Here is a 26025-nt window from a genome sequence, read left to right on the forward strand (position 1 = left end):
GTCTTGGCGGTTGATAATTATTCTGATAATTATTTCCAGGCCTTTGGTTTATGTATGAAATATTCTCTCTTTGTTCCATTGTTAATTCAATACTGAGACAATCTTTTGTCAAATGTGGTCCTCCACACTGCTCACAACTGATTCGTATTGAGTGAATATCCTTAGTCATCTTTTCCATTCGTCTCTCGAAAGCATCTATCTTTGCCGAAATGGAATCTAAGTCATGGCTAGAATCGGCTCTAGCTGCTTTAGATGATCTAATGATATCTTTTTCTTGGTGCCACTCATGTGAGTGGGAAGCAGTGTTATCAATAATTTTGTAAGCATCAGTTTCGGTTTTCTTCATAATAGAACCACCAGCTGCTATATCTATGTCTTTTCTTGTAGTGATGTCGCATCCTCGGTAGAATATTTGTACTATTTGACAGGTGTCTAAACCATGTTGCGGACATCCTCTTAACAACTTTCCATATCTTGTCCACGCCTCATATAGAGTTTCATTTGGTTTCTGTGTGAACGTAACAATTTCTGCTTGAAGTCTTACGGCTTTAGATGCAGGAAAGAATTGTTTAAGAAATTTGTCAATTAAAACATCCCATGTATCGATCGCCCCTTCAGGTAACGATTCCAACCAATCTTTGGCTTCTCCCTTTAAAGTCCAGGGAAATAACATGAGATATATCTGTTCATCCTCCACTTCTCGGATTTTAAATAGTGTGCAGATTCTATTAAAGGTACGTAGATGTTCATTTGGATCTTCCTTCGGCGCACCACTAAATTGGCATTGATTAGTCACCATGTGTAGAATTTGTCCTTTGATTTCATAATCTGGCGCATTAATGTCTGGATGAGTAATTGCGTGACCTTGGCCAGTGCGTTTAGCTCTCATTCGGTCTTCCATACTTAAAGGTTCCAGATTCTCCATAATTGAATTTGTTGAATCGGTATCACTAGATGATTCTGATTTAATAGTTCGTTCCTCAACAATCTCTGTTTGAATGATTGGTGGTTCCGGAGGAAAGTTTAATGGTTCAGGATCTACGAACCGTTCCTGAATATTCTCTGGATTCTCAATTGTGAGGTTGGGTTCAAAAAATGGATTATCGGAAATTTGAACTGAAGTACTTGGTCGACTGGATGACGATTCTAAAGAAAAATCAACGGCGGCGATATTTGTTAAACGATGTCTTGATCGAGTTACAGGTGGTGAACGTACAAAAGGTGATGAACGTCTTGCTCGGTGCATTCACTGAATATCCTATTAGTTTTAAAAAGGAAAGAAAAATTATAATAAGTTATCCAATCAATAGACTTTTCTGATTTTGCCCACGTTTCGAATAGCCAAAAGATGCAGCAGAGGGGCAGGATTCGTTTGGTCTCAATATAATTGAGGACTGTTTGGCTCCAATAACCCGGTCCACGTACAAATCCAACTATTACTACGAACCAGAAAATTTTGATGTCTATCAATTTAACCACTTAAAATAAATTTTCGTAATTTTAAGAAATTTAGATAAGAAGTAGAAAAAAAATCTATGTCCTAAAACTAGAATAGCGAGAAATAAGAAAGAAAAAGAGTTCGTCGAAAAAGGTCGAAAAAGGAAAAATGGTTGAAAAATAAAAGGCGACGGAAAAATAAAAGAAACTTATAAAAACTTAAAAATACTTAACTAACCTAACCTTATTACTACAACTAACTTAAAATTATAATCGCAAATTGAAATTACTAATTGGAATGATAATTGATACATAGTAAAAAATATTAAAGCTTACAGGAAAAACTAAATCCCAAATGGAAATAACTTAAAAACTTAAAAAGGCGTCGCAAAATTCTAAAGCACCTAAATCTTAGTCTAAAGAAAAAGCACTTAAGGAATTCTACGGCAAAGCCTAAAAATCTAGGAATAAAAATAACTATAGCAAAAACTAAGTTTAAAATTAAATATGAGCTAAAAATACAAATATTACGCTACAACGATTAAAAAGGGACAAAATATAAAAATATACAAAAAGTTGTAAAAAGTACAATTTTTATAAAAATATTATTTTTATATTATTTATATTAAAGTATTAAATTTTAAATATAATAAAACTAATTAAAAGTAGTTAAAATTAATTAAACTAAAAACTTAATTAATAATAATAAAATCAAATTAGGGTTTAATTAATAATAATTAAATAATAACCGTAATAAATGCGGAATTAGGGTTTGTTTGTGGCCCTGTCAGACCCCTCATGCGAGTCGCATGATTTAAGGGGGTGGGTCATGCGAGTCGCATGGATACCCTGAACTGGTTCAATTGGACTGGTTCAAATGACAGGTCACGTATATTTATTATTTATTTATATTTTTCTGTTTTATATTTAAAAGATAAATATATATATAATTAAAATAAAACTTAATTTTAAAAACTAAAAATATACTTAAAATACTTTATAATTTTGTAAAAATAAAAGAAAAACTTAAAAATACACTTTAAAATATATATATATTTTTTTTTTATTTTAAAAGATTTTTTTTTTATATTTTTTTAATTTTTTAAAAATATAAATTTTACCAAAACTAATTATAACTTAAAAATTAAAAATATGGCGTTTCGCTTCGGCGAATGTCCCCGGCAGCGGCGCCAAAAATACTTGATGTCGAACGAGGTGTATATAAAATAGCTTATATTTTACTAGGAAAAACTATTAAATACGATACAATTTTACACAAGATATTTATTTATTTATAGAATGGATATACTTAAACCTTGCTACAACACTTATAGGCAGTGTACCTAATCGTACAGTAGTGTAGTTTTTAGTAAGTCCGGTTCGTTCCACAGGAAAATCTTTAAACAAAGCTCAACGCTATATTAGTTTACTTTTATAAAAATACAAACATATATATAAGTAATATTATTATTATAAAGGGGGTTTTTACCGTTTAATGACCGGTTTGTCGATTTTAAAACTTTAGTCGCAGTTAAAACCTAATGTAAAATATAAAATAAATACAAGACTTAAATTAAAGCATAAAGTAAATAACGATAATGAAATTGCGAATAATAAAAGTGCGATAATTAAAAAATACGATAATTAAAAGTGCGATAAAATAAAATAAATAAAAGTGCGATAATTAGAAGTGCAATTAAATATAAAATAAAGGAAATTAAATATGAAATAAAAGAATTATGCTTATTTAAACTTCCGTAATCATGATGTTTGACGTGTTGATTTTAGTTTTATGCCCATGGGTTAATTGTCCTTTGTCCTGGATTATTCAATATGTCCGTCTGGTTTTTGTCCATAACAGTCCATCAGTCATAAATATAAATTGCAAGTGTCCTTGTCAAATTATTATTATACCCGAAGTTAAATATTCCAACTAATTGGGGATTCGAATTGTAACAAGGTTTTAATACTTTGTTTAATGAATACACCAGGTTATCGACTGCGTGTAAACCAAGGTTTTACTACTTTGTTAACAATTACACCAATTACCCTTGAATGTAATTTCACCCCTGTTTTAATTATTCTAGTGGCTATTAATCCATTCCCGTGTCCGGTTAAATGAACGATTATTCGTACATATAAATACCCCGCCCATCGTGTCCGATCGAGTGTATATGGTAATTTATAGGGACGTCCAATTGTAAATCTTTATACTAACATTAACAAATTTTCATTTAGTTAAACAAATATAAAGCCCATTAATAGCCCATAGTCTAGTTTCCACAAGTGTCGTTCTTTTGTCCAAACCCCAATTATGGTACAAAGCCCAATTACCCAATTTTAGTAATTAGCCCAACATCATGATTACTTCGTTTTAAATAAGCATAATAATAACTTAGCTACGAGACATTAATGTAAAAAGGTTGAACATAACTTACAATGATTAAAAATAGCGTAGCGTTACACGGACAGAATTTCGACTTACACCCTTACAACATTCGCTAACATACCCTTATTATTAGAATTATAATTAAAATTAAAATATAAATTATAAATATAAATATATTTACGTATGAAGAGGAAGAAAAAAAAAGATGATTAAAACTCGGCAGAAAACTGGCTTTATATAGGACCTGACCAGCAATCTCACTCCATGCGACTCGCATGGATTTGTGCCTCTGGCCATGCGACTCGCATGGCCACCCTGGATCCAGCCAAATTGGTTTGTTTTCTTCTTGCCGACGTAATATAATAATAATATATAAAATAATATATAATTATATATAATTATATATATATTATATTATATTCTTGTGCATAGTAGACTAGATATTTTTGGTCCGTTGCGTCGGGCGTTTCTTCTTGACTTAGGTCACGGTTCCGGTTTTTCGGACGTCCTCGCGTATTATTTTAAATCGCGTACTTTGCGTCTTGTAACTTGTACTCTTGTCATTTTGAGACGTTCCTCATCAATATTTTGAACCTTTTTAGTTGTATCTTGTACTTTTTAGCTCTTTGGACCTTTTTGTCTTCAATTTGTCGAATCTGCCTTTTGTCTTCACTTTTTAATATTTAAACGAATATTGCTTGTAAATCGAACAATACCAACTAAAATCTTGTCTTTCTTGGGGAATAATGCTATGAAATATATGTTCTTTTTTAGCATTATCAGTGACTAGTAACATGTTGGTCTAAAAACAAGTATTACAACCATTTTAGATACATCGTGTTTTCTTGCTCATCCATATTTAATTATGTACGCGTAAATTGATCTCAATGCTTTGCTATCTATATTTATTATTGTTGCTTAATGAAGGACTATTGTAACATAGGGAACAAATTTCTATGTTGTTTATCATATAAATTTGTAAACTAAAAACAAGATTACCATAAATCCAGATTACCAAAAATCTTTGGAAGACATATCAGATCTTAATACATGCTAGGATTGTACTTGTAGGGATACAATTAAAAACAAAATCTAGTTTCGTTAAGTTTCGTTAATAAGATTACGATAAATTTAACAATACATAAGTAATATATGTAAAAAATAGAACCCGTAAAAACGAAATAAATAAAAATCGGAAATGGTCATGGCTTGTACTGAAAACACTTCCCCTACAATACATGCAAAACATGCATCTTACTCTAGCATATAGTGTACTAGTGCAAGAGTCGGAACTTACCTGAAAAGTGGTACATAAACGATAGTGTTTGACTATAGCAGTTCACAAAAGCAAAAGTAATGTATATGTAATTATCCACAACAAAAACTTAACTCATTTATTAACATGTTTCATAATTAGGCCGTGCTGTTATCCTTATTAAGTAATTATCATCGAAATAATTAGTGTCTTTTATGTGTTGAATTATCATCGAAATAATTAAAATTTGCAATTAAACCCCCAAATCGGGGTAACTAAAATAATACTAGTTGAATTATCACCATACTTAACGAAGAAGAGATATGAACATAAGATCAACAATATTCGAAAATGCAACTAAACTTAGATACATGATGATGTTGAGGTTGCATAATTGATGAATGACCATCCAATTATGTTAAGTAAGTGCTCGGGTTCAACAGCCAAATGAGCCAATCCGTCTTCATGTTTTGAATCGTTTCGAGATTCATTTAAAACTTTTAACTTGTATTTTGCTTAGACCATTTTCATTGGTGAAGCTTGGTGACGCTAACGTGAAGTCAGAGAGTGTACTTTTTGTCATGGTGACTGTGATGTGACAAATGTCAAGCTGTGACCCTTTATAGTGGTGGGATTTAAATTTGGGTAGTGAAAAGTAACTTGTTAAAATATGATTGGAAGTTGGTGGGAAAATGATAAATTAATAATATAAATATATTCGTGTTAAATTATGATTGATTTAAAAATAAGGAACGCATTCATCTTCCTCGTTGCTCCCATAACTAACGCCAACAAAATGTCACCGGTGACGCTGCGTTAGCACCGTCACCGTCACCATCACCTCTTAACACTGCGCTAGGAGTGATCATAATGTAACATGCCCATTTCATCATTCGTTCCGAATAACCTTTTGATTTCGGTTCTTTCAAATTATATATTCACACGACCACGAACACGACCTCGACCGAGCGTCTGTCAAAGTTAACTCCAAAGTAGTTGGTGGTTCATTGCAAGGTGTTGGATTTCACACCATGATAAATGAATCGAGTGAACCAGTGGGTTGACTTGATGGATCATGGTTCGGGTTAAAAAAAACACAAGGCCCGAATCAGTAGGGTCCAAGTGCTCCATTGTTTCGGTATTTATTCTCTGCGACGCGATACACGATATTACAGTGTCCACATCTTTGGATTAACGGCAGATGATCAAACACATCCGTCATTTGGAACATGCACACACGCAATTCGCCATTAAATCCAAGAATTATGAAGCCATAGGAACGAAGAAGCTGTTCAACTTTCGAATTATTCCGTAATGTTTGCCAAATTATTTCACAGAAATCCTCAAGAATCATCTCCACCTGAGGTAATTTAGTTTATTTTCTCCCTATTTTTTATATTTTTATGAATATGAATATACTAGGTTAAAATTTTAAAAAAGTTTAAGCTATTTCCTTGTGATTTTAAATTAATTGGATAATTCCGATCCAGTTAGGTCTAATTTCAGCTCATCGTGTAGAAGATAATTATATATGAGATTTTGTAAATTGTAATGTCATGTTTTGTTTCTTTACATTGGAATAAAAAGCGAGGATAAATTGATATTGATAATTGAATTTGTTGAATGTGAATTAAGATTAGGAAGTTTAGGAATAATATGCCTGGAAATGTTAAATTGAATTGTTGCTAGTTCAATACACAGTCTGTACATAAACGTCACATATGCACACAAATGGTAAGTGAATAACACACTGTATTAATAGATGATGTTAATAGTTAATAGTGAGCGATTGTTAGACGTGTATCTTATTTTATAGAGTGCAAGTACTAATATGAATTTTATTGGTCTAATAGTAGTGATGTGACGACATTAATATTATGATCCATGAAAGTGGAATAGTTGTGGAGGATAAGGAGCTTTGTGTTAGTGATCATAAGTTAATCCTTAGTAAATATGTGTAGGTGGAAGGATGTCTTTTGTGCATTGTGATACGTTGGATTTGCTTGTACCTCTAGTAGAAAAATGCACCGATAAATCATGATTGTGAAGAAAGCTGCAAGATAATCCAGCTTCATAGATGACGTTTATAGTTACATGAACCATTTTTATGATTAAAATGTTTAGATGGTTAGGTGGAGAAGAACTTACTTTATAATGTTGTTTCTTTTTTATAGTAGTCGTATTCATGAATCATAGCTTTTAGATATCCTCACTGGCATGTTATGGCGTATTGTAGTGTGTTATTTGTAGCAATATTGCATATCTAACTGTTTAATAGTTTAGTTTTGCTATACTTCCCCATTAAAGCATTCAAAACATCAATTTTGTTTTCTATTTTGTACATATTATCTAAAACAAAATGTTATCATTTTGTTAAACATGCTTCATTTGCAGGATGATTCACAATTAAAAGACTTTGAACCACGCGTCATTGTTCATTATGGTATCCCATCTACTGCATCAATCATGGCCTTTGATCACCTGCAGCATCTACTGGCTGTAGGCACACTGTAAGTAAACACTAAGCTATTAATTGAAAGCTACTTTTAAGACAAGTTGCTGTTCAGGCTTATAAACGTTGTATTCTAGTAGATCCATATTGCTGTTAATTCCTCAGATAACTATATTGAATGACTCTACTTGTTTTAGCTCCTTGACTTTTTGATCACCGTTTCACTTTTGTGGTATAATGTGACATAACCATCCTGCATAATGATTATTTACAAGCAATAAATGTCATGTAATGATGTTAGTGTATTATAATGAGATTAGGTATAAGTACTGTGTGACTAGCTAATTATATTATGTTTCTTACCATATACTTTGTTTCTTTTTCATTATTTTGGTACTACAGGGATGGAAGGATAAAGGTGATTGGCGGCGATAACATTGAGTGCCTTCTAATATCTCCAAAGCCCGTACCCTTTAAAAACCTAGAGGTTATTGAATTGATGACACACTTTCTTCTTCATGTTTATACATGTGATATATCCTATTAAATATAGAGACTATGTATCTTTTGTTTAACATACATTTTTCCTTTTTTTTCTTCCAGTTCTTACAAAACCAAGGGTTTCTTGTTAGCATCTCAAACGAAAATCTAGTGCAGGTATATTGTTTCTTGTACCCTGAAACACACGAAACCGGCACTTCGGTTACTACATCTCTTGGTGAATTGGTGCATATAATAGTAACAAATCCTCCCTAAACTGTTCAGGTTTGGGATCTAGAACAGAGGAAATTAGCTTCCAGTTTACAGTGGGAATCTAATATAAGCACCTTCTCTGTAGTTGGTGGCACTAATTACATGTACGTTTCTTACTAGTTGACTTTTTAAAGTCTAATATAATATCAAACTGAGGGCATATCATGGTTCATGATTTAAAGGTTGATTACCAGTTGACCATTGATGCAGGTATATTGGGGACGAGTATGGGTATCTATCCGTGTTAAAGTATGACATAGAAGAAGGCAATATCAAACACATGCCCTATCAGATTCCTGCAGACCTCATAGCTGGTAATTTTAACTCTATTAAATGGTCGTTGGTAACCATGGTTTACTTGTTACCAAAAAGATCAATTGAATTATCAGTAATCTGTAGCCTAAAGTTCAAGAAGACAAGATTTACACCAGCTAATTAAATGTGTTAAAGGACCCCAAATATTTTAAAAAGAATTCAATACTAATATAAATAACCGTATTGATCTTCAAAATCTGTACTGATATATAACAAAATATTTGAATTTCATATGGCAGATGATGCTGGGATTCCAGTACCTGATCAGCAGGCTGTTGTGGGCCTCCTTGCCCAACCTTGTTCCTTCGGAAAAAGGCATGCAAAATCTCAACCTTTAATTTCTTAATTTAGATTCTTGTGTAAGTCACAGAAGTTATGTTGTGCATATATTTGTTACATTATTGCTTCATATGCAGAGTGTTGATTGCCTATCAAAATGGAGTAATAATTTTATGGGACGTTTCTCAAGATAAGACTATAATTGTTAAATACCATAAAGATCTGTATTTAAAGGATGAAATAATAATTCGTTCCAACAGTGATATTAGACGTGAGAGTTCAAATGATAAATCAGATGAAGAACAGGCAGATAAGGAGATAAGTGCTCTCTGTTGGGTTTCTTCTGATGGGTCAATACTTGCTGTTGGTTATGTAGATGGAGATATTATATTATGGAATATACCAACTGAAAACTCTAACAATGATCCAAAAGTGAATAAGATGACTAATAATGCTATTAAGTTAAGATTATCTTCAGGTGACAATCGACTTCCAGTCATAGTTCTTCGTTGGTCAAACAGTTCACATAGTGGTTCTGGTCAACTTTTTGTCTATGGAGGTGATGATATAGGCTCTGAAGAAGTTCTAACGGTATGAATTATCATCTGCATTGTGCATAAAATTTGAGACATTCAGTAATTTGTTTGATTCTATATGCCCTATTATCAAAGGTTTTGTAATTATCTGCATTTTGCAGATCTTAAATCTTGATCTTTCATCGGGTCTGGAAGCTTTGAAGTGTGTTAAGCGCTTAGACCTTACACTTAATGGTTCATATGCGGATATAGAACTGGTACCGAGTATTGGGGCAGCAGATAGCTGTTATACTACTCTTTTTGTGTTGACCAATCCAGGACAATTACATATGTATGATGATGATTGTTTTTCCGGATTAGTATCTGCTCCAGACGTAAAACATGCTGTTCAATGCCCAGTAACTGTACCAACGATTGAACCTTATATGACCATCGCGAAGTTCGGTTTGGTAGACAAAGACGAGGGTTTGCAGAAAATACTCAAGGAGGTTGGTTAATAGCTACTCTTACGGGTGGCAAATAAACGGATGGGATGGGTTGACCTAAATTACCTTATTTTCTCCCTTTTTAAGTAATTAAACGTGTCAGATGTGTACAGAACTTATATTATATCCATTGTAATGTATATTTTTTAAAATTTTAATAAAATGATTTTCAAGATTGATGCCCCAAAACAATATACTTAAGGCTGTTTTCAACAACTCAAATTATTGGACTTCTTACATACAAAGTTAATATTTTTGTATACCCATTTGACTTCTTGTAGATAAATACAATCCCAGTTGACCAACTCATAAGTAAATTGGTCGAAAATGCCACCTTTACATACCATCATCAGCTTATAATCTTCCTTTATTGTATGTTACGCTAAGTTACTCTTTCATCGTTTCATGTTTGAAGACAGTTTTGGCTGCAAAACCTCCATTAGCATCTCCTACAACTTCAGGGAGTGCTAAGTGGCCTGTGAGTGGTGGATTTTCCAGTCAATTATCGCCTGATGAAAATATTGGGGTTGAGAGAATATACATTGCAGGGTATCAAGATGGATATGTTCGAATATGGGATGCCACATTTCCAGTTTTCTCGTTAATATTCACTTTAGGAATCCAGGTTAGTACAATGAATGCGATGTTATGAAGTCTGCAGATGATTTCGTTGATGTCATAATTCGCGAGAGATGGATGATTGGGCTGGGCACGTTTGGGTCAAAATGATCTCTGGTCAAAACAGGTTATATGTAGTACTGTAGTAGGGTACAAAATGCATCAGGTTGGGCTACAAAAATCAACTTTTTTATTCACTGTTACAATTTTTGAAAGAGTTTATGCACTAACTATGATTTCAAAAGCTATTTAATTATAATGATCACCAATGAAGTGATTTAAGAGTTGTTATGCTATTGAATACAATATAATTTACCCTCTGCCCATTTAGCTTGTCTCCATTGAATACAATATAATTTACCCTCTGCCCGTTTAAGTCGTTTCCTCTTTAGTTATATTGTTTAGCTTAACATGTTTGACCTGTTAAAATAAGAGAAACCAATTAAGTCACTCATCTGTAAATCAATAGATTTTGCACCCGTATAAAATTTTCATCGTTACAGTTAGAATCTAATCAACAATGAATGGCAATAACATACTCCTTGAAGCTTAACATATGTCCCCAGGTGGATGGTACTGAAGTTCCCGGTGCAAGTGAACCAATATCAGCCTTGGATTTTCACTCGAAAACGACAAGCTTAGCTATCGGCAATGATCGTGGTCTGGTACAATTTTTTTTTTTTTTTTTAATAAAACTTTCTTCGATCCGTAAAACTCGCAACGTATTACTGGGGACATGTCAATATATATAAGATAGATTTATACAAGACATTTATTTTTTATCATAATAACCGCAAAGTATGTAGTTTTGCCTGAAAACTTTGGGCAAACGTAATTGTTGCAGGTTTTATTGGACGGAGTAAGTATTAACTTCTTAGAGGATGATACTGTCTGAGTTTATGTAGTTTTTATTTAATTAATGTTCTATATTTGTGGCATATATAGGTTCATTTACTTAAGCTAGTTGGTGAAACTGAAAAGCATATTGTGCACTTTGTGACAGAAACCAAACACGAAGGTGACCTTTCTTTTATTTTTTTTTTTTGAAAAGCAAGATGAATTATATTCACACAAATAGTACAAGAGTACAATGGTTGTCAATTTGACAGCATAATACAACTTGAGACTACAATCTATACAAACAACGAATTGCACGAACACGAGATTAACCATCTAAACAAACGACTAAATTGCAAAGGAAGCAATTACACCACCAACGGCTTTGTAAACCAATTATGCCACTCACAACACCAGTGTTTATGTCTTCGCGAGATCCAATCAAAAGCGAGTGCTTGAATTTCCATAAATAACGAAGGAACCGTCGTGGTCTTATTCTTGAATACTTGAAATTTAAATTTAAATTATACATTATAAACCTCTATTGCCATTCAGTGTTTCTTTAGTTAACCTTCTTTAATTAATTAAGTGGACACTGCATGCATTATACAGAACTTGAGTTGCACCATGGGAATGGATGGCAATCAATAGCTATCTTTTCTCTTATAAATTCTCCCGTACGAACCCTACAATACACATTTTCTGGAGCTAGAATTGTTGTCGGGCATGAATGCGGTAAGGTAAGCATCACAACTGCAGTTTTTTAATTTTATAATTTTATAAGGTTATAAGTTATTAGATTTTCAAAGCTTCAAAACATCATTTCTAACTCTTTACCTCATATCAGGTTGCTATACTCGATGTTCGATCATCATCGGTACTGTTTATTACTGATTGTTTACCCAGCTCTAGTTCCTCGGTGGTTTCTATGGCCATGAAAAGATACTTACAAACTGAAACTGATGATCCGGAACGTTCTGGATCCACATCACCAAGTGATCCAGAAAAGGAAGTGGGTTTTATATTAACCAAAGACGGACATGTCATCCTTGTAGATAGTAATAGTGGTTATAAGATCTGTTCTCAGTCAGTAAACCCGAACGAGTCAGCTTCAATATCAGTATACATGTTAGGCAAGTTGCATTCCTTACACGTACAAGTTTTACTATATAATATATTTATGTTAATGTCTAGAAGAGCGGTGGTAATTTCAGTCAAATTACTTACTATTGGGTGGATTTGAGGTATGTTATTTAATGAGTATAACAGGTGGAATGAGTTGAAAATTTCCAAAAAATGAATTATTTGTGTGTAAAACTGTCTAAATCATTTTATCAAAAACCAAATTTCTATTGACATATTATATTTTCTGCAATCATTTTAGGGCCATTATTTGTCTGTTAAGAAAGTATAATATCTTGTATGAAAAGTGTTTCAGCTCAAACCAACCCGACTTACAACCATGAACACAAATTACCAAGGTTGACCCAATGCAGTTGCTCGCCCATTTTGCCAGCTCGTCTAAATATGCATTTTGTCATCTTTTCTAATGATATACGCTTGCATACAGATGAAAATATTTCTGTTCCAGATTTATCTGAACAGAATACTGAAGTGAAAGAGACTTTAGAATCAATTACTGAGCCAGAAAGTGATTCAACCGAAGCGGAAGTTAATACCTCGAGTGAAGTCGTTGAATTGTGGAAGAATTTTGTAGACTCCCTCATTTTAGTTTGTTGTGAAGATTCATTGCTTTTATACTCAACCAAGTCTCTAATTCAGGTTCAATTTGGTTCTTTATCATCTTTGTTTTGTTAAATTTTATGATAATGCATTTTATTGAAGTATCACGTATCAGGGGCGGTTAAACGTCAGAAGAATAATTGATTTAGAGAAACCATGTTTATGGACAACAATCTTCAAGAAAAATGAAATGGAGTTCGGAGTGATTTTAGTATATTCGACAGGAGAAGTTGAAATCAGGTTAATTTTGTTCTCACTTTTGTATTCTGTGCATATTATGTTGTTTCAACTGTCAGCTTTATTGATATATCCAAGGAGGAAAGTTAATGCTTAATCTTTGAAGAATGGAGGAACCAATAGGATTGCTTCATTTCAAATACTCATTTTCACCTATTTTCTAGAAACTATATATCTTTCAAAGCCCATGTCTATAGATTATAAACGTCATATCGTCAGAATCGGCATCTTGTCTACAATTAGAGATGTCAAACAGTATTCTTTCGACAAACTTTTTTTCTAATTTTTAATGGGTGTTTGAAATTCGTAATGTTTTTCGCATGTGATTTAACATAGATTAAATATCAACTTTTAGGTAAAAAAAACACCATCTATAATCATTAGTAAATAATAATTCGCGAAATCACTTTTAACTTTTAAAAGTACATGAAAATATTTTTATTTGACATATGTGGAAAATGTAAACATGTGGTTTTTCTGTGGGTCGTATAAAAGTGAAGGTGGTTAGATGACTGGATCGAGCAAGTAGGGTAACATTTCATGGGTTCCGGTGGGAACATCATATATAGTACCTGTCAAAATGGGTCGGGTCATTGGATTGACCGCAAGCATTTTGACTATAACTCAAATAATCTGAACCTTGAATTTGACCCGTTTGAGATAGATTAGATCCAAATTGACCCTTCTTAGGTAAGTGGGTCGAATCTGCCCCTCTAGTAAATATGTGGCTGTCTAATGATGCTATCTTGCTGCAGGTCACTGCCCGATCTTAAAGTACTAGCAGAAACTTCTATAATGTCCATCCTCAGATGGAACTTCAAGACTAATATGGAAAACACCATGAGTTCGTTTGGTAATGGGCACATAACAATGGTTAGCATGTTTCTTACTATCAAAACCTAACTTTTTATCTTGTATTCAGCTGAAGCAATGGTTAGCAATGTTCATTGCTCTTATATTTTCGTGTCATGATGTTTTGATTTTTAATCAGGTGTACGGGTGTGAATTTGCTGTTATCTCTATTTTCAACTCCGAAAATGACTTCAGGTCTCTCTCTCTCTCTCTCTCTCTCTCTCTCTCTCTCTCTCTCTCTCTCTCTCTCTCGCGCGCGCGCGCGCACACACACACACTCTGACACATAAATTCACACACTTACTGATTCATGGCTTTTATTTAGGATCCCGGAGGCTCTACCTCGCCTTCATGATAAAGATGTTGCAGAAGCTGCAGAGGCTGCTCTTAAATTCTCTCTCAGCCAGAAGAGTAAACAGGTTACGTTACATTACGTTCTAGAACTTTCTTTCGTTTCCTTGAACTGCTCATAACGTTTATTTTACTTTCTATTTTCCACAGAGTGCACCAACAGGAATAATTGGTGGGATCATTAAAGGTATAAAGAGAGAAAAAGAAAATGAGAACGCTCACATTGGAGAAACTCGAGACATTCTTGTTCCTAAACTAGAAGCCTTGTTTTCAAGATCCCCGTTTTCAGTTTCAGATTTGGATTTAGGAGATATAGGAGATGACTTTGATGTGCCAGTCAAATTAGGTACTTTATTTGTCTCTCACCTTTTCCTCCACTTAGTTGTGGCAATTTCAATCCATTTACTTATAATTGAGCGAATGTGGGCTATGTTCAATGTCTACTGGGTCAAACTGGTGTACTCATAAAACTTTGTAACAAAGAAGATGGGTCAAACAGTCCTAAAGTTGTCCAAGCTTCAAATTATGTTGTTTTGTTGGTATATATATACCATCATAGATCATTTATAAAGCGGGTTACTAATATGGTTTTTGTAAACAGATTCAACACATTATAACATGATAACCCACTGGCAAATCTTCCAGATTGCTTCATTCTAAGATTCAAATTAAAATTTGTACTTTTTAACACTCATTTAAACTTGAAGATGGACAAAAGTGTTTCGGTCCCCTGTTATAAAAATTACGAGTATGTATTGACACATAACCTGGCCCACCGATTTTACTACCTTTACCTCTAGCTGCCATTCATATTCTTTTGCTTTCTTGACTTGTGTTGACTTTCTGTTTAGTTGTAGAGAAAATCGAGGTCGAACCCATGTCCCCTGAACAGCCATCTCAGAGCCAGAGCCAGACCGAGAAAAGTATGTTAGACTATCCGAAAGCTTTTGCAGAATATATTCTGGCTTTGGCATGCACTTAGCATTTTTTGTTGTTCGATGTAGATGAGACGACGCAGAGGGAAAAATTATTTGAAGGTGGCTCTGTTAATCCCGAACCAAAAGCTAGAACCGCAGACGAAATCAAGGCGAAATATCGAAAGAGCGGGATCGGGGTAATATAACTCGAGAAAACAAAACATTTCATAACTTTGAAGTAATGGTTTGTTTTATTTAGTAACCCTGTATAATGTTATTCGTTTAGGATACTGCGGCTGTAGCTCAAGAAGCGAAAGACAAACTTCTCGAACGCCAAATGAAACTTGAGGTATGCGTCCCATCTCTGTTTTTTTTTTTCCTTATCTCAAGTGATTAAACATTAAACATCATATATATGGATTTCTCACAATAAACTTCTTAATTAAATTAAGTTGTATATGAAAGTATTGTCATTATTGTAGTAATAAGTTTCTTGAACAATAATGTGAAGATCAATCATTAACAACCAAGACTAATCCCATTTGTAGCTAATGATTGATCTACTCTGTTATCACCATTACTTATCTTGGCCTTGGTGGTGGTATTTGCATATCTGGGAAATTGATTTAATCCGCTCAATTTTCGTTTTCTGTAGAGTCGAGAAAGTGGAGATATATTAAAATAAACCGAAACCAAGTTACAAAAGTACAGTTTTATTGATTTTGAGCACTAGTACTAAAAAAGGTAGTTTTTCCTGTTCGGGCTACGCGGGAGGGCGAGAAATCCGACTCCTTACTTTGATGTATGCAGCCCGGCGGGATTACTCCCCGACTCTGACCACCACAAAATATTCGTCCTAGACAAAATTCGAACCTGAGACCTCTTGCAAGGAACTCAGGACCCCAACCACTGGGCTATTTTGTGATGGTTTGAGCACGAATAGTAATATTTTTTATCATTCAAAACAGAAACTAAAAGAAAACTCTGAAGAATTGGCAAGTGGGTCCGAAAACTTTGCATCAATGGCAGGTCAGCTTGCAAAGCAAATGGAGAACCGAAAGTGGTGGCAGCTGTGAATAACGTGGTTCGAACTCGGCCATCAATTCAAATCATTGGGTTGGTCAGTTTAGTTTCCATTTTTTCTTAATCATTTTGTCCTTATAATTTGTTTACAAACCAGATAAAGCATATACTACCAACACTTGAATTATTTGTGTACTTGTTCTTTTAGTTTATAGAAAGCTTGGTCCATTCATTTCGCTTACATGATTTTACAGTTTGACCTAAAGAGGCTAGTAGCCCCTCAACTTAAGCACTCTGAAATATGTATTGTATTAAACATCACTGGTTAATGCAACAAAGGCATTCAAAGTGTAAGAACTAAAATAATTTTATAATTACTTTATAACCTTTTATTCGAAATACCTTTAATCAAATAATCACACATCTTCATTTGAATAAAGCTAGTACTCCATGATCCATCGGCCTATCATGGCTCAGAATTACGTCTTTAGTCTATGGTTTGGGTTGTACTCGAGTCAAACGAGGTTTCTACTTCGGATACTTATAAGCTTAAAGATAAGGTTGATGACTTGGATTACGGGGACGCAATTCAAAACTTGTTTATGGGTCCTCAAGTTGGTAAATAAGGCGGTTCATCGACAATCGGGTGAGGTAATATGTCCGTGGAGGCTTTTGCGGCTTTCGATGTTATGATGACACGTTTGGCCGGCGAGAGCACACCGGGTGATAGATCCGCCAATGTGTTATTGTACAAGATAGAGAATCGATCTGGGAAGAACTCCTTAAAAGAGACGGTTAACGGTAAATTGAAAAGAGCGGGTCCTCCAGGCTGAGTGGTCGGGTTTGTTTGTAGTTTGATGTGATTCCTCTTCTCGTGTTGTAATCAGTTTTGCTTGGTTAGTTTGTCTCTATGGTTTTGCGGATTGCTAGGGGGGTTTCGTTTATAGATAGTTTCGTTTATATTGTTGTTTTCTATGTGTGAGCTTCCCCGTTTCCCCGTCTTTTTTGTTTTTCTTGTTGAGGGTGTTTTTCTTTTGAAAACGATCTCGTTTCTATATGAGTATTCATTTTTTTTTTTTTTTTAAATAGCTTCAAGTATAAAGATTTCTCATTTTAAAAATTAAATGTTACATCGACCTTTTACTCTAGACGTGTACTTATGGAACTAATGGTAAAGCTAGTTTTTATTTTTGGAAAGAAACAATTACTTGGAGACAGATACTAAAACATTTATTTTGAGAGAGTATAATACATCAACAAATAAATATTCCTAACAAGATTCTAGAACAATAATTTTGAGGCAAACCAATTGAGTTAGTACATTAGTGTTTTGAAAGTCTTAGAATTTTATAAATAAAATTAAATCTTTAATAATTAATAATATTTGTGAATATTGTTGTTGTGTTTCTTTTCTACGTACTTTTCGGTACAAAAATGGACGGTGAAAGTCATGGTGGCGCAGGCGCTAGCCTGGACGGTGATGAACTATTGGGAAGTCGGAATTCTGAGCTCGGTCAACTACAAATACCATTTTGACTTTCTACCCTTTTGGTCTTAATTCCTCGGTTGACTTCATGATAATAATGTGGTTTTGAAAATATACGTTTACGAAAATATATTTAATAGAAAAAGTTAGTGGCCAATAAAGTCACATTTGAGCATCTACGTCATGCCATTATATTACATTAACAAAACGTTTTCTCGATTAATATCTGAATACAATATCACATTTGATCAAGCATATTCGAGTTGAGTGTGACTTACGGAAGAAATTAAACCACCTCTTTACACCTTAGACTATTTGTAGTGGTGGGGGTGTGGGTTGGGGGCATGAGTTGCTTTTTGTACTTTTTTGATGACTAGGACGTGTGAATTGTTTTTATGGAGTATTGGTTGTGTGGGTTTTTTGTGTGGGTTGGGAGTATTGTGATAATTTGTTAAATTATAATTGGGTTAGATATTAAAAAGGGTACCGCGGTTACACTTGTGTACTCGCAGGGCTAGAGGTCTCGGGTTCGAACCTCGTCACCCGCTCTAGGAATTGAAATATATTCCTTGAAGGTGGCCCAAAGGGAAGGTTTTACCGACCCGCTCCGGGACTAAGGTCCGGCCCCCTGCCCCTCGGGATGGTTTAAGGGTCGGATCCTCAGAGTGTGGTTCGGGTTTCCTGCCCGAAAGCGCGTGTGTGTGTGCAAATGATGACTAGGCTTCGGTTCGGACTGATGCAAGCTTGCCTTTCAAAAAAAAAAAGGGTATAAAATAATATTTTAAATTAATAAAAAATTACAAAAATTGCAACCACTCCGTTGCTGGATGCGTTGCCAGGCCACGGCCATATCCCTTTTTTCTTCCGGCCACGCACCACTACCCCAAATTATATCCCGTTGATTGTGCCACGTAGGCCACAAACGTCGTGGCCATGTACCGATACAACAGGTCTTATAACCATGTACACCTATATTTCGGTTTGCGTGCAACTTACAGCTAGCAAGGTATGGGTAACTCCACGTGGGAACCTATTAGAGGTTGAACAATTGACATTGAAACAGTAAACAATGAGCAACAGACAAAAGGTGTTAATAGTGTTTGAGAATAGAACCCCGTAGTTATACCAATGTAGGAATATCTCCTAGGTTTAATCTTCACTCGCGACAAGAATTTACAACTCTTGTAGCAGTGGGATAATTATTGCTCCTGTAACATGTATGGGCACCCGATTGAGGCAATTTTTCGGCATACGACTCTTTCAGGGTGGATCTGGTGAATTTTCAAAAGAAACAAAGGGTCGGGGTGTCCCTACCATATATACACCTTTTGGACCTAGAATCTCCTAGGTATTATCAGTATTTATAGTGTATATGAAAACAAACAACATGATTATATCTATTCTATATACTAAATCTTTATTTGATAGCTTTAAGAAAAAGGAAACTGATCAAACTCTACTTACTTTAGTACAAAAGAATTTCATTTATTTACGTAAAGGAAATGTTTACTCTCTTCAATTTTAAAACAAGAAACTCGTAATGGATTAGAAAAGGAGAATTACAAAAGATGGTAATGAAACGAATTTTGAATGTCGTGACTCGTGTGGACTTATAGATATAATGATTTAGTTAAGAATAGATAGAAACGCAATGATATATTATTAATTGTGAGTAGTTTTTAAAAATTATTACAATTACATTATAAATAATAATTAAGTATATTACGGAGTATATACTTCGTATATAATACGAATTGTATAAAAAAAAATACGAAATGTATAAAGCATATTAATAACGTTTTCCACGTATTGCTTGGATGAATATATGACTAGACAAGATTAAGTAGTACTCCGTATGAAAAAGTAGTTAGGAAATGACAACGTTGATTGTACATAATCAATTCGAGGGTCTTCCACTCGGTTTGGAACCATTCATTCAATTCAATTCTTGTTGAATTTTGGTCAATCTTTCTTTCCTTCAATTATCAACAAAAACATGCTTCATTAGGTTATTGTGTTTTTGTTCGTTTGTTTCGTTTAGATAGGGAAGTTTTTTCCTTCGTTGTATTATAATGGTTTCATTTTTCCTCCCATATTTTTTAGTTTAATGAGAAACTATTTATGTAGCTTTATTAAAATGTTTATTTGAAACTATTGTTATTGTTATACATATTAGACCATAGATAATGGTGGCTGTGACGTGGAGTGGATGAGATGCATTTTTTGAGGCAAGTCAGTAACTGGACTATGGCAGGAAAATGAGAGAGTTGTAATGGGTGGCCAGAGGCGGAGCTAGTAGGGTAGCTTAGGGGTGTTGAGCATCCCCTAAGTGCAATCATATCTTTAGTATTTAATTATCTGTTCGTGCTGAATTTTTTGATGGGGAATGAAGATATCAAATTAGGGTTTTCGGTAGATAACTAATGGACCCGATGCATCTTTGAAAATGGTCATTGAACACGTATGACCCTTGAAGTTCTGTTAATTTATGTTTTACCCCTTATACTTTGCAGTACCTTTTTAATAAAGTGTTAAATTTAAAGTTAAATACGTAGTATTAAATATAGAATTAAAAATACTAATTTTTAAAATATATCAAATATAAGAACTAACAGAACACTTAGGTATAAATACTCATTTCTCTTTTATTCTATGATGGTTATGACTATTTTTTTTTCATTTTTATAGTAATGTTAAATGTTATGATGCTCAATAAGAAAATAGATTGACTTACAACATAACTTTAGCCAATTTTAAAAGACTTTAACAAAACTTATGTTTCGAAATCGGAGGATCATTGCAATCTCTATGAAATCTTAGACATTTTTCACATTATTTTGGTGAATCTCAAATTTTGTATAAGCCACCCCTAACTCGAAATCCTGGCTCCGCCCCTGTGGGTGGCTTTTGTCAAAGGATGACAGTGACGTGGCATTTAATCTTAAATTTTTTTGTTTTTTTTTGTTTGTTATTTAACTAAAATAATAAAATTGAATAGATAAAATATAGTTAATAACTAAAAATAAGAGTACATAAACTTAAAAATTAAACACACAAAAAAAAGTGTATAAACTTATAAAATGACATAAAATAAAATAAAACATAAGCTTAATCGTCATTGTTGTCGTCATTTTCATCTTCGTCTTCATCTTCGGACGACGAAATTTGGATGATATCATTAAATTGCTTGTGAACTCATTCTTGTAGCTTTTGAACCCTTTTTTTTGTCTTTCTTTTTTAACCCCTCGGTGTCCGTTTTAAGAATCTCGATCCCTTGCGCAGCTTGTTGTAGGTAAGCTGCATTTTTAAACGCCGCAAGAGAACTCTTTTTTTTCTTCAATCATATGTTCCGAATATTTGGACGACTTTGAAGAGTTTGTTGAACGAGATTCCGTTCCCGCATCGGAAAAAATCGATCTTCTTGCGGCCTCTTTCGCTTTGTCTCTACCTTTTGGTATTTTCAAACGGTCGGGTCCAAATAACTCTTTTTCGATCGGACTTGCGTCGGAAGAAAGATCAACACCAAAACTATCATCAAAACCTTCATTGCCGTCATCATCATTATCATCGTCATCATTCTCATCAACATCTTCTCCCCCGACCGGTGGTGGTACATACCATTTTGGATGTTTTTTTTCAAAACATCCCAAGCTTCAACCATCTTAAAGTCTTTCAAAGTTTTTCTTTTATAATTAAGCAACGCACTTTGCATCAAATCTCGATCATTCCTCTCACTACCCCAATTGTGTTGCGTTTCATCGAACACACCATTAAACTCCTTACAATTTTTACTTATATGACGCCATTTCGATTGTAATTGATCAGCACCCCTAAACCACTCACGGTTATTGCTATTAAACTTTTCATGAATCGAATCCCACAAAGTCGAAAGCTTTGAGAGTTTCCTTTTCTCGAATCTTCATACGCGTCTATCCAACATGTTGCTAGCTACGCTTCCTCTTCGGGATCCCACATCTTTTTCTTGTATATTTCTTTTTTCGATGGACCTACATAAATACATATACAAAAATAAATAAACAATACATATGTTCCGAATACATATACACGAAATATACATACTACATATAAAAATTAAATAAAATATATATACTACATATACATATACATGAAATACATATATAACATTACATATATAAAAATTAAATAAAAATATATATATACTGCATATACATATACACGAAATACATATATAACATTACATATATAAAAATTAAATATAGAGTATACATACTACATATATACATATACACGAAATAAAATATATAACATAAATATTAAATAATAAAAATATCATACCACCGGTTTTTTTCCTATGGCTTCGGGTCTTTCGAGTAGGAGTGTTGGGTACTTGGGAAGTCGGTTGCGATTGTGATTGCGTTTGTTGTTGGGATTGCCTTTGCGGTTGGGATGTCGGTTGAGTTTCTTGGTGACCCGAAGTGAACACATTTGGTTGACGTGCTTGTTGATACAACATATGTTGTAAGTTAAATTGTTGAATTTGAAGTTGTTGTTGTTGCATCATTTGTTGTTGTTGTTCAAGAGTGAGACGTTGATTCGGAAAATAACTATGAAAGTTAGGATATGGTGTTGCGTTCGGGTTGGATGAAGAGGCACCAAAGGTGTTCGGGTAAGATGAACCACCATATGTGTTCGGGATAGAAGAAGAGCCTCTTTAGAGTAAATTGGTAAACGAATTCGGTAAACCGGAGAGATCGTTTTCATTGTCGTTAAAATTTGAGTTTGAGTTATTGTTCGGGTTTGCCATTTGATAGAAAAAAATTAAGATGAATGGAGAAGATTTTGATATAGTTGAGAGTGTTTTGTGTTGATGTATGTTAAATATGTGATATATATATATATATATATATATATATATATATATATATATATATATATATATATATATATATATATATATATATATATATAGAGTATTATTAAATAAAATATTTTTTTGTTACAATTTAACCCCCCCCCCCCCCCCCCCGATACCCCAACGTCTCAATTTTTCTTGGTCCAATCGCAGCTCGCCACGTCGCCTTGCAGCCCTCTCTCCTCTGTGTTTCTTGTTGACAAACGACTGCCGACAAAAGCCCACTCCTGGCGTTTGTGGTGGCTGTTGTCGTGCCACATGGGAGGCGGGTTGTCAAGATGCAGCACGTTATCCATGGTCTTATATATCAAACACTTTTTTTAACGGCTAGAAGTCATTGACAGGGGTACGAACGCAATGTCGGAATTCACCCACTTGATCATTTCCATGACGAACCAATACAGTCATACAGTCCCTCAAGAGTAAACCCACATGACGAATCTGTATGGGCATCACGTGTGGTAAAACACCCTCAAGTGAAACTCAAACGCGTAGACGTCCTGAACCTCCGATGTCCATGATATGGATGAGTAACCACAATAAAAATATTTTTACAGCACATGAGAGTGGAACCCCTAACTTCTTTTATGGAAAGGTAGGTCATCATCAATGCACCAACACCTCGCAGTTTATATGTCAAACTCCTTCAAATAATAGTAATATTTTAATGTTTCTGAACTTGCGAGCATAGCCTAACGGTTCCCCCATGTCCTTTGAGTCATGGGATAGGGAGAGGTCATAGGATCGATCCTTAGGGATGACATGATTTTCTTTAAACCAATTGAACACCAATTATGGTGGTATATATTGACCTTATAGGGAGGTTTTACCGGATTTGTTCACGGACCTCTACCCCGAATACTGCCCGAATGGATGTGATCCCCGGTACCGTCGATCGGGTTCGGATTTCCGCCCGAACGTATGTGTTACGTGCGAATGATGAGAGACGTTGAAATAAATGATTTACTGATGTCAAAAAATTGTCGTGCAAAATAATATTTTAATGTTTCTCTTGTAAAATAACTTTGAAAAATGTTATCGAATTTGAAACAAAGAAATATAAGAACTTTTTCCCATGTTTTCTTTAAAAATTTCCCCATCCATGAATGATACTCATCTTATTAAAAGTAAAATAGTACATATCAATAGTGTTCGGCAAAACTTACATAAAAGATAAAATGATGGATTAATTTGATTAATATCGTTCAAATCAATGTCAATGTCAATGTCACTTCTTGTAAAATAGCCACTATGATTTATATTTAAATTTCTTTTAAAACACATAGACCAAACTTGTTTTAAAACATACACACACCAATATATTGTTAATTTTGAAATGTTTGTATAAACACCACATTCATTTTCCCTTATATTATTAAGAATACAAAGTACCATAATAAGTTAATCAATCACCTACCAATTGTTCCTTAAACACGACTTAATAAGGTAATATTATGACCATATTAGATATATACTTTACCAATTATTCCTTAAACACGACTTAATAAGATAATATTATGAGTATCTAAAAATACAATCTATAATGTTATTTGAGATATTTTTGAGTTTTTCCTCTATAAATAATTTAATCTCTTATTATCATTTAATTAATTTAATACTAAGTATAAATAACAAATTAACTTTAGTCTATATACCGTAATTATTAATTAAAATATTTTTTAATCGACAACCTTTAGGGTCGTTAAGGTGTATGCACAGTGGCGGAAGCAGGATTTTTCTTCACTGGGGGCGAAATTTTTTTTTAAAACGTAGCAATTTTTTTGGCAAAATAGGGAGTTTTTGGGACAAAAATTGAAGGTTTTTAGGCAAAATATTGAGGTTTTTGGATAAAATTTGAAGGTTTGTGAGCAAAATTTGAAGATTTTGGGGCAAAATTTAGAGAATTGTGGACAAAATTTGAAGGTTTTAAGGCAAAATATGTAGGTTTTGGGGCAAATGACTTTTGGGTTTGGGGCAAATGAGTTTTGGATTGGGGGCAAAATAAAAAAAAAATTCAATTTTTTACGCTAAAATTTCGAAATCGACTGGGGGTGGGCGCCCCCTGCTCCCCCCCCCCCCCCCCAATTTCGCCCCTGTGTATGCACATATATTGTACATTTAGACAACTGTTACAAAAATATCAATATTGACCGCTACAGTACAATTATTTATATTAATCACAACCCTAAATTCTTAGAAATTTTTTTTTAAACTAAAATATAGATTTGGTGCTAAATATATTTTTAAAACATAAATGTCGAGAAAATTAAAGATTTTGCTAACAACCGTCTTTAAAGTTGTTGCTAACATGCTTTATACATGTGTATAGTCGGGTAAGTATCATCATAAAGTTAAAAACCAACTCTTACATACAAATTTTAAGCATGTTTACATGACATGCTTAACTCCAAAATTTAAATTTAACAAAGCTCGTATAACATTTACTTTACACACTACTAATATACAATGGACGATGATTCGTACACCTCCACTTTTTAGCCATACAGTTGATAGTTGATGGTGTATGACTAAAAATAATGGCGTACAAATCACCTCCCATATACAATACTTGGCAACAAGGTTTAATTTGGCGGTGAAACCCTGACACCGTGTGCCGTAGCACCTATACCGCCCACCCCGTAAGGGCTAAGTATACCGTATAAAACTCCTCCCCCCAATACCCAACAGTTGGCGCAGGCCAGATTCGAACCTGCACCCCATATTTGGCAAGGGGTATACAACTGCGGGCCCGGGGTTCATGGGAGCCGGGTACCATTCAACCAATTGGTCGTTGGTTACAATACTCAACTATCAGTGTCAAATTAACTACTTTAAATTATTTATTGTACCATAACATAAATCACTGTACTACTTCACAATTTCACACCTACACATCGAGTTTCTCTTTTTCACACCAACAACAAAAGTTGATTTAAAAAAAAAAGTCAACTGAACTAGGGAAAGTGGCAAGAAAGATACTCATACTATTATTTTACTCCGTATATATATGCATCATAACATATTAACATCTTATAGTTGACGACCATTAAAAAAAGCACCTTCAAGACGTGTGCATTTTATCTCCTCATGCTCTATTAATCTTCTACTCCAATAAACTCATTCATAAACTTTAATTCCAGATATATTAACTCTGACTCCTTTTTTT

General features: G+C 33.9%; 1 protein-coding gene across 2 annotated transcripts; it reads left to right on the plus strand.

Moving 5' to 3' along the window:
• Positions 1 to 6288: 6288 nt before the first annotated feature.
• On the plus strand, positions 6289 to 16867 carry LOC139839518 (uncharacterized). 2 transcript variants are annotated; one of them, XM_071829598.1, is made up of 24 exons: positions 6289 to 6446; positions 7476 to 7591; positions 7936 to 8020; positions 8137 to 8190; positions 8299 to 8390; positions 8497 to 8600; positions 8841 to 8916; positions 9018 to 9471; positions 9578 to 9904; positions 10317 to 10526; positions 11068 to 11184; positions 11465 to 11537; positions 11969 to 12096; positions 12204 to 12489; positions 12927 to 13138; positions 13215 to 13339; positions 14092 to 14209; positions 14328 to 14383; positions 14514 to 14607; positions 14690 to 14885; positions 15391 to 15462; positions 15544 to 15653; positions 15743 to 15805; positions 16425 to 16867. In XM_071829598.1, the coding sequence occupies exons 1-24, from the start codon at positions 6396 to 6398 to the stop codon at positions 16530 to 16532; spliced, it is 3327 nt and encodes a 1108-aa protein (XP_071685699.1). In that variant the 5' UTR covers positions 6289 to 6395; the 3' UTR covers positions 16533 to 16867. The 2 variants fall into 2 exon arrangements, with proteins under 2 accessions (XP_071685699.1, XP_071685700.1); XM_071829599.1 differs by having other exon boundaries at positions 6290 to 6446; positions 11086 to 11184; positions 16425 to 16866.
• Positions 16868 to 26025: the final 9158 nt, after the last annotated feature.

Source organism: Rutidosis leptorrhynchoides, chromosome 4 (genome assembly GCF_046630445.1).
Source record: "Rutidosis leptorrhynchoides isolate AG116_Rl617_1_P2 chromosome 4, CSIRO_AGI_Rlap_v1, whole genome shotgun sequence".
NCBI classification, from domain to species: domain Eukaryota; kingdom Viridiplantae; phylum Streptophyta; class Magnoliopsida; order Asterales; family Asteraceae; genus Rutidosis; species Rutidosis leptorrhynchoides.

Coding starts and splice junctions, on each gene's coding strand:
- LOC139839518 (XM_071829598.1), top strand. CDS start 6,396: ATGTTTGCCAAATTATTTCACAGAAATCCTCAAGAATCATCTCCACCT. Junction 8,191..8,298: donor CAAACGAAAATCTAGTGCAG/GTATATTGTTTC, acceptor TAAACTGTTCAG/GTTTGGGATCTAGAACAGAG. Junction 15,654..15,742: donor ATCGAAAGAGCGGGATCGGG/GTAATATAACTC, acceptor TTATTCGTTTAG/GATACTGCGGCTGTAGCTCA.